At 35.6% G+C, this 10,324-nt stretch overlaps 1 protein-coding gene across 1 annotated transcript; it reads right to left on the reverse strand.

The window, feature by feature from the left end:
• Nucleotides 1–1,657: 1,657 nt before the first annotated feature.
• grsf1 (G-rich RNA sequence binding factor 1) lies at nucleotides 1,658–7,772 on the reverse strand. The gene is made up of 9 exons (XM_051676358.1): nucleotides 7,412–7,772; nucleotides 6,762–6,903; nucleotides 6,482–6,637; nucleotides 6,240–6,374; nucleotides 6,010–6,148; nucleotides 5,609–5,733; nucleotides 5,377–5,483; nucleotides 2,002–2,137; nucleotides 1,658–1,842 (listed from the first exon to the last, which is right to left on the reverse strand). Exons 1-9 carry the CDS (start codon nucleotides 7,610–7,612, stop codon nucleotides 1,787–1,789), a joined length of 1,197 nt encoding a protein of 398 aa, XP_051532318.1. The 5' UTR covers nucleotides 7,613–7,772; the 3' UTR covers nucleotides 1,658–1,786.
• Nucleotides 7,773–10,324: the final 2,552 nt, after the last annotated feature.

Consider the following 10,324-nt stretch of genomic DNA (forward strand, 5'->3'; position numbering starts at 1 on the left):
ATCTACACTCCATACCCCATAATGATAAAGCAAAAACCAGATTTCTGATCACTTTGCAAATAAAATTAAAAAACTTAAATATTCAGACCCTTAACTCAGTACTTAGTTGAAGCACCTTTGGCAGTGATTACAGCCTCAAGTCTTTTTGGGTATGATGCGACAAGCTTTGCACACCTGGATTTGGGGATTTTCTGTCATTCTTCTCTACAGATCCTCTCTAGCTCTGTCATGTTCAATGGGGACCGTCGGTGGACAGCCATTTTCAGGTCTCTCCAGAGATGTTCGATTGGGTTCAAGTCCGGGCTCTGGCTGGGCCACTCAAGGACATTCACAGAGTTGTCCCTAAGCCACTCTTGCGTTGTCATGGCTGTATGCTTAGAGTCATTGTCCTGTTGGAAGGTGAACCATCGGCCTAGTCTGAGGTCCTGAGTGCTCTGGACCAGGTTTTCATTAAGGATATCTCTGTATTTTATTGCGTTCAGCTTGCCTTCAACCCTGACCAGTCCCCCAGTCCCTGCCGCTGACAAACAACCCCACAGCATGATGCTACCACCAACATGCTTTAGCGTTGGGATGGTATTGCGCAGGTGATGAATGGTTCTAGGAAGAGTTCTGGTTGTTCCAAACTTCTTCCATTTAAGAATTATGGAGGCCACTGTGATCTTGGGAACCTTCAATGCAGCCAAAAAAAATGTTTTAGCCTTCCCCAGATCTGTGCCTGGACACAATCCTGTCTCTAAGCTCTGCAGGCAGTTCCTCTGACCTCATGGCTTGGTATTTGCTCTGATATGCATTTTCAGCTGTGAGACCTTGTATAGACAGGTGTGTGCCTTTCCAAATCATGTCCAATCAATTGAATTTGCCATAGGTGGACTCCAAAGTGTAGAAACATCTCACTCAAAGATGATCCAGAGAAATGGGATACACCTGAGCTAAATTTCAAGTGTCATAGCAAAGGGTCTGAACACTTGTGTCACTGTGATTATTTCAGTTTTTTCTTTTTAATAAGATTGCAAAGTTATCAAAAATCTGGTTTTTGCTTTGTCATTATGGGGTATGGAGGGTAGATTGATGCGAAAAAAAATAAAGCATTTCAGCACGAGGCTGCAACATAACAAAATGTGAAAAAAATTAAGGGGTCTGAATACTTACTGAATGCACTGTACATATTGAGTTTCATATGCACAAAAGCAGCTTTTATTATGTTACTCAAAAGTTTATAACATTTAGAGACTTGATGATTTTGAAAGCTGCACACAGTGAAGGCTACAATTGCCCTTAATGTCATCCTGAAAAATGTAAAGAAATGAGAGGTATTTTTAAGCCTGCATGTAATGTATTTTACTCTTATTAGCTAAACAAAATTATATTATACTGTAGATTTCTCAGTCTGAGTTAATTTTATACATGCACGCTAACAGATTAACAAGGATTTATGGAATAATTGAAGGTTGGCTGAAGACAGATATGGTTTTGCAGGCTCAGGTGCTACTTCTGAGGCAAATGATAACACTAACGCCTAACAGCATACTTAATGATCTTTACGTAAAGTGCTCTTCAAAGGGTTTCACACAGTTCTAAGTATAATGGAACAATTACAATGGTATGTTTCAATAATTAGAAAACTAATATCCAAGGAGAAATAATAGAGCAGGCATCATTTGTAAAGTTCTCTTTTAATTTTATGTATTACAAGTAAAAGTAATTCTTGATTGATTCATACACTGATACATACATAGATTGGAATCAAAGATTTAGGACAGTTTAAATGAAGTTCACTTTTATTTTACTGTTCCTCCCTTGATGGTGATGAATTCAGGAACAACTCTATATATCGCTCCACTGGATGATGGGAAAAACAAATTAAAAAAAGTTAAATGTTATTTTATGTTTGCAATTACAGATTATTAGTACCGATATGTTTAAACCAAGTAAAAATGATCATTTTCTAGAAACATTGGGGTTATTTCAGATTATCACACATTCCTTTCTATAACTTACATATATACTCTCTGTCTTTGGACATGGCTAATACTGCATCCTGATGTGTTGTGAAGAAGGCCTCTGCTTCGCCGGTGGGCTGTCCATCAGGACCGTACTCTACGAGAACCCTTGCCACTCTGATGGGAGAGAAAAACTGGAACAGAAATAACACTTCAGTCATTCAGTGCAGGACATTATTCACGTAAACACTGGCAAGATCAAATTGAGGAGTTATAAATGTTTGCTAACACAACTACAAAGAACAACAATTCACAAATTCTTTTGACAGTGAAGTACATGGCGAACAAACAGCAAAAAAATATTTTCTATTTTTAAGCACATTTTGGGATTTTGCATAAAAATGCTGGATGGAAACACAAAGATACGAATTAAGTCTCCAAAACGTGCATACAAATTTAAAAAAATATATTCAATGAAAATACATGCACATAAACTGCAATGAAAACCCATTTACAGAATATATTCCTATAGAATTTATATAGGAATATAGATGTGCATCAAAAAAGTCATGTGACTTTGCCTCAAGCCATTTAGAGAATATCATCAATATCACTGCATACTCAAACCTTGTTCTGGTTTAGGGCTGTCACGATTATGACATTTGGCTGACGATTAATTGTCACAACAAAACAAAAAAAATTGCGATTATGACGATTAATTGTCTGTTTTATGGCTTTCATGATTATGACAATTAATTGTCATTGAAATTTTAATACTTTTTTTATAGGTATATGTGTGCTTCAAAAACCTTAAGAAGTAAATTATTCTTATTTAACATTTATATGATTTCCTTTAAGGCTTTAAAAACTTATGGATGAAATTAAAAATTATATTTTAAATATCAAAATATCTCTCTTTTTGGTCAACTTTAGTCTTGGTCCATTTTGCATCTGCTCTGTTGTTTTTGGAACTCAGCCAACCTGAGTATCTATTATATAATAGTATATTAAAGAATGCAATAGTAAAATATTGGGTTGGGACCCAGCAAGATGTCACCTCGGGCAGCTGACCATTTCGCCCATGCCTAAATCCGCCCGTCCACGTATGAGTTTGACGCTAACCTCCGCAGACTGCGCATACATCATTATGCTTCAAGACCATTTCAGAAGCGGTTAAGCTTCACGTGCTCTTCAGGAGCTGCATTAAGCCTGGTTTATACTCGACGCAGCCGCTTTTTTATTTAATTTTGTTATTTTTTATAAAATGCTTTTATCAAAATCACATGTTACAAAACTTGCAACACCATACATGTAATACATTATATACATTTAGTCATTTAGCAGACGCTTTTGTCCAAAACGACTTACAAATGAGACACATAGCTAGCAATTTGTCATACAAAGTTTAACAACATCTGCAGTATAGGACTGCCAAGTTCTCATAGTGGCTGGAGTAGTAAAGATGCTAGCACAGAAGAAAGAGACAGACAAGGTTTTTTTTCAGTACATTAAGTGCAGGTTAAGTTCAACAGTAAGTGCAATTAGAAGTTTTTTCACACAAATGTATTGATTCACTTCAGAAGACATTACTTGATCGGCGGGAGTCGTGTGGATTACTTTGATGCTGACTAAGTGTGTCCATTCACTTGCATTGGATGAAGCTAAAAACCAGGGATACTTTCCAAAAAATCTTAAATCCTGTTCTGATGAAGAAAGAAAGTCATATACATCTTGGATAGTAAATTATCAGCAAATTTTCATTTTTGGGTGAACTCTTCCTTTAAAGGCACACACAGGTTAATGAAAATGAAGTAAATCTGCCTTATTCAGAAAACAAAAGCAGAAGAAATTTGTGTGCAAATCGTTGTCCCATTCATTTCAATGGGACAAATTACAAGCATGTATTTACACACAAATTTGTTTTGCTTATGTTTCATGAATAAGGCCCAATGAGTTTGCTTAGTCACTACACTGCAGCTAGGCATTTCTATAAGAGTTTCTATAAATGTAGTATTTCCATGTAAATTTTATAAGCATAAAATATAGAAACAGTGCCTTCAAGAGCGTTGCTCTTTAGATTTTAATTATTTTATATAGTTTGTTTGGAAAGCTTTATAAGAATATAAGGTCAAGAAATATTCTATAAGGACTTATAAGTGTTCTGAGGCATAAATACAAGTATATGTATAATGCCTTTTATTGAACACTGAATAAAAAGATTGAAGTAATTAAAATTGTCAACATTTTTGAGTGTAAATTGTTAGTAAAACCATTCTTGCATAAATTGACCCATTTAGTTAAATGGAACAATTTACATAAGAATGCATTTACACATTTTTTATACTCATGTTTCATGAATAAGGCTCAATGAGTTGCAGAGACTGTAGCATTGCTCTTTAGATTTAAATTATTTTGTGTGAAAAATGTTTAATATTGTAGCATATCTATATGCTTGTATAAATGTATAGGAGTATAAGGTCAATAAATATACTATTAGCATTTTAAGGCGTGATACAAGTATTTGTCCTGTGCCTTAACACAGAACAAAAACAAAACCAGATTGACGTCTGATGCATTTATTACAAAGATTCTTGCAAATGTTTAATTCGTTGTGATCCGTTGTTCTGGCAAACTACTACTTCTACTACTTTCTGCTGATTCAGAAGATATTTTCTCTTGACTGCCCCCTGTCATTTCACAGAATAGTACAACGGTGGGCGGGTCAAGTATAAACGCCTCTAGAATTTGGGGAAGTGTGCACAACAGTCTGCGGCACGGTGCGCTGCCAGGCGAAAGTATAAACAAGCCTTTAAATTAAGCTTGCAGTGTGGCTCAGTGAGACGGTCAGAGTTCAATTGAAGAGGACACTCAAATCTGCTGTTCATTCACTTATTTGGACAGTAAAATTTGATTGGAATTTAAAGTGCACAATAATTGTGGTTATCTTAAATAACCACGGTTAGATCAAATACCCGCAATCATATGATTATTTAATAATCGCGACAGGCCTACTCTGGTAATTCTAAAAAAAAAAACTACACAAAACCTGTCATCAAAAAGACTGGCTACTATTACCTCCCAAAACTCTCTGACACGCTTTTGATCCCAGACATACAGCATCTGCTGCTGAACACTAGCAAACAAAGTTCGCAAGAGTGTTTTGTCTGAATGCTTGAAACTGCAAGTAGAAATATTTTACATTTATTAAAAGAGCTACAGTAGCGTCAACTTCCATTTTAATTTCTAATTTGCACCAATTTTCCCCAGAAGTGATGATTTTGTTCTCTTAACAAACACATGGGATAGAAACCCTGCTTTATTCGCAAATTGTTCTTGTGATAGTCCTCAAATTTTCACAAATTACATTTGTAACTTGAATGGCAACATGACTCATGCTTTAGCTTAAATAGCAAAAATTCACTATAACCCTTACTTTTACAATGTCCTCTCCTGTGGCCTCATAGGGTAGACCTCTCATGTGAACGAGGTTCTCCGGCTTTGACGAACTCTGATGTGTTGCTGATACAGTGCTACTGTTTCCTGTTGATTAGAATAAAGACTAGAGACTTAAACTTGGGGTTGCACAAAGCACCATCAGTATTAATACTTAAGCCTGGGTGAAAAAGAAATTAAAAAAAGATTTTTTCACTCAATGAACAACTCACCAATTTTCACTTTGCGCAGCATGACTGTGTCCGTGGCCCCTTGTGTGATGGTTGAAGTCTCATTTCGCCCTCTTCCATACTGCACCTGGATCTCATTCTTCCTGCTGGGAAAAATCTCAATGTACCTGCATGTGCAGGAAAAAAAGAAAAAGAAACAAAAACTGTTTGTAAACACATGTGAAACTTGATCAGTACTCATTCAACCAGTCAGTGGCTGTTCAACCGCAAATGCAAAACATAACACACTGAAATTATATATATAAAAAGTACTCGGCAGTAAAATGTCCTGAGGTGCACAAGTTTTGAACAGGTAGGGGAAAAGATTTGAGATTAAATGCATATTGATGCTGCAAAATAAATGTTATGCTTTTGCGTAAAGCATTACTTCACTATATACTAACCTGTTTCCTATGACTTCTTTGTCCTTTTTTAGGGCCTTTTCAGCCATCTCTTTTGTGGCAAACTGCACAAAGGCATCTCCTGAGTTTCTACCTCTCCTGTTAAGGACTATTGTAACTCCATCCTCCACAATCTCCAACCCTGTTTTGAGGATGTCAAATAACACTAATGAAGCATGAGGCTTTTATCAGTGCAATGGCAATATAATTCAAATTGTTTTATAGGACCTTACCAGAGAAGAACTGAATGATATCTTTCTCTGTGCAGCTGAAGGGAAGACCTCTGAGTCGCACCACTCCATCTGACTCTGAACTCTCCTCCGTAGACATCAATATGGCATCAGCATCACTGTTTGTTACTTCATACACTAAAACATATAACATCAGTGGTCCTATTATAACTGAAGGATCTGACATTTGAATAAAGCAGAGTTACGCACATCAGGTATAGGCTACAAAGTAGAATGCCCCTTACCTTCAACATAGCGTTGCCCCAAATACTGCTTGTGCTGATCCAATGCTTTGCCAACATCCTCCTCGTGCTCTAGCTCAACGAACGCCTGTCCAGTTGGCCTGCCATTCCTGTTGTGCATTATATGGATCCCTTGAAGTCCACCTCTGATCCTGCAATCTACAAAAGCAATAAAAGTGGAACTGTACTACTTGTAATCAACAGTCGTATCAAATAAGGAAACAAACAAAAAATATGCAAATAAAAACAATTGTTTTGAGATTGTGAAAGAAAAAACAAGCACCAGAGAAGAAGTTCATCAAGTCCTCTTGAGTACATGACCAGGGAAGACCTTTGGCCCGGATGATGAACACTTCCTTTGACTGGATCTCCTTGGTGTGGGTGTATTCTGGTAGAGGTGGGTACTCATCTTCTTTAGGTGGTGCCTAAAACATTTAATAATAATGTCAAAGAACTCAGTTACAGGGATTGCTCACCCAAAAATGAAAATTCTCTCATCATATTTACTCATCTTCATACCATCCCAGATCGTCAGAATGTGAAAGTGGAGATTTATAGTAAAAAAGGATTGAAATATTGATAACGGAAGACATATATTAAACCACTTAAGTCATATGGGTTACTTTTATGCTGCCTTTACGTGATTTTTGAAGCTTGAAATGTCTGGTCACCATTCACTTCCATTGTATGGACCAACAGAGCTGAAATATTCTTCTAAAAATTTTCGTTTGTGTTCAGCAGAAGAAAGAAAGTAATACATATCTGGGATGGAATGAGGGTTAGTAAATAATGAGAGAATTAAAATTTTGGGGGGAACTATCCCTTTAAACCAGTTAAGTCAATTATGCAAGGAAAACAATAAATATCACTGGCCCTAATCCAGAGTCCGGTCTGAAGAGTCCCCAGGTGTTTTTACACAAATTGATCACGTACCTCAGAAGAGAAACTTCTTTGAAAAGATGTCCAGGAATGTTTTGATTCAGGGTTTGCTAAATACCTCGCTGAACATGAATGAATATCTCGAGCTCGTGCTGCTGCAGACTGCGCAGTTCTAATGTAATCCACGCATGAAAACGGCTGTCTCATACAGCGAGCAAGAGAGAACAAAAGAGCGGGTCTGCTGAATGCAGACATATTTTACTGTATAAATAGGACTAATTATACTTAAAACAGTTTGAAACAAAGTATAAGCTACTTTAACCCAGCATATTTCGTTCATGTACCCCACTCACCCCACATCGACCTACGGCATCAGAGGACAACCAGCTCCATGAGGTCAACATGACGTGAAACCCACGTGTGCACATGGACATAACAGTCCTTTCAAAATAAAGGTGCTCAATAGTTCCTAAACATAAATCACAGAACAATCGTCGATCGATACAGGGGAATAAACATTTTTAGACTGACATTTTGTTGCAGTATTTTAAGAAGTTGGGGTGGTTTTATGCCAATTACAGTAAAAGCATATGTGGGTGTATCTTCAACTTCGGGCACTTTCATGTCCCAGGAGTTGATTTTTATTAAAACGAACAGATTTTAAATTATTTTATTTTTGGTGTATGGAGGTCATATTTAATCTGACTTCCAAGCTTTTTACCAGTCCTTCATAGTTTATTTATGCAAATATTAAATGCCTTTTATACAGAAATTAACTGTTTTTTTTTTTTTTTTTTTTTTGTTAATAGGGCAATATTTGGCCCTGTGACCTGCTTTTTAAGGGTCTTTTTTTACGTTTATGAAAGCATAATAAAAAAATAAAATAAATAAATAAAAAATAAAAAAACACTGTCACACTTTTATGTAAAATACTTGAATTTATAATAAATATAAATTCCAAATTAATTCATTAAGATTGTTACCAATCAATTTAAATCAGCATCTAATCATATTATATGAGATATCAGATACTTAAAGGGGATTCATAATGCATAATTAATACAAAAAAACTTTTTTTTGCCCCTACATTTTGATATTTCTATATATTTCTAACCATTTTACATGCACATGTTACCAGACACAATCATATTTTTTTATCAAGAAAATTCACGTTGGATTATAATTTCTTTTTTCTAGTAAGACCTTTGATATTAGGGCAAAAATCATATTCTTGATAATAATATTTGTATTGTTTTCCTGTAAAAATATAAAAAAATACTTAAAACAAGATCAATTAGATGTATCTTTTTTTAGAAACAACACTGCATAAGATATTTAGGTTTTTCAGAGAATGTATTTTTAACATGTGTATTTTGAGTTTTTATAATCAAAACAAGTGAAAAAAATCCACCAGTGCTGAAGAAGTAATCAAAAGTATTTAGAATATGTTACTGACCTTGAGTAATTTAACGAAATACGTTACAAATTACATTTTACAGCATGTGTTCTGTAATCTGTAGTGGAATACATTTCAAAAGTAACCCTCCCAACCCTGTATGTATACATATATATATATATATATATATATATATATATATATATATATATATATATATATATATATATATATATATACATAACTATCTGCAATGTTATTTTCTTTTGTGAATAAGTGATGGATGTCCACAAGTCAACAAGTACAAAAGAAACAGTACAACCATGTTATGCTAACGTGACTCTTATTTGAGAAGAAAGGATATGTAGGGCTGGGAATCGATTCCAAAAATAATTGGTTCCTCGATTCTGAGGCGTTGGGAATCGTGAATCGACTCGAAACGTTCGGGGAATCTGGTTGATATTTTTAGGGTACGTTTACACGACAACAATGTACTAAAAACGGAAAAGTTTTTCCTTTGCGTTTTTGAAAAGTTTCGCGTACAGACGACATCTTTGTCAAAACGATCCCCGTTCACACGGATCCGCGAAAACGACTAAAAACGCTGTATTATGCATGGGCCAGTAGTTGGCGATGTCACTTTGTAAAGAAACACTACGCGCCTGCGCACATAAGCATTCTTCCACAGAGCGGTGAATACAAATAATGAAGATGGCGAAAGCATCGAACAATTTTGTCTCGATGGACGATGAGGTTACTTTATTACTACAATTATTTTGCTGGAGAAGCGTCAATAAACTCAAAATCTTGAGCAGCACAAACACAGTCCTGTAGTCCACTTTTGTAGTTTTGAATGTCTCGCGCGTTGTTTTGAAGTACTCGCGCGCATGCCTATAGACTAAACTGTCAAGATTATTCAATAAACTATGCTCATTTTTACTATCACTTCGTCTCCTGCCTTCTTCTGTATTCCCCCTGCTGACTCAGACTGCTGTTGATGTTGACTTGTTTTTGGATATCAGACAGAACTCTGATATATGGATATCTTCTGACGGAGAGAGAGGTCTTGTGTACACTGGATCTAACATGCATTTTCACTGCCTCATGTTTTCATATTCTAATCATATCATTGAATACTGTACATGGCATCACATCTCTGTCTATGGGCTATATACATAAGCGGTGGGTGAATGAATTTCAGGGTAAAGGTACATCAGATATAATTAAGTAAATAAATAAATAACATTTAAAATTCAAATACATTTTTCCCATCTGATACATTAATTTCAAGATTTTCAAATTGCAGGTTCCCTGCCTACTGTACAACGTTCACACTCCATACAAAACACTCCAAATGAATAAATTGTTGATTATTGTTATTTGTACTGACACCAGTATTCATATTGATAATTATACATCTCAAATTGATGCCTATCAATCCATCATTATTTATATAACACGTAATACGCGTGCGCATGACGTCATCGTTTTCACAAATTCCTGTTTTTGTATGTTTACACGGAGACGATAACGGCATCGTTTTCAAAAGTTTGCATTTTCAGGCCCCAAAA

This window comes from Myxocyprinus asiaticus, chromosome 3 (genome assembly GCF_019703515.2).
Source record: "Myxocyprinus asiaticus isolate MX2 ecotype Aquarium Trade chromosome 3, UBuf_Myxa_2, whole genome shotgun sequence".
Taxonomy (NCBI): Eukaryota; Metazoa; Chordata; class Actinopteri; order Cypriniformes; family Catostomidae; genus Myxocyprinus; species Myxocyprinus asiaticus.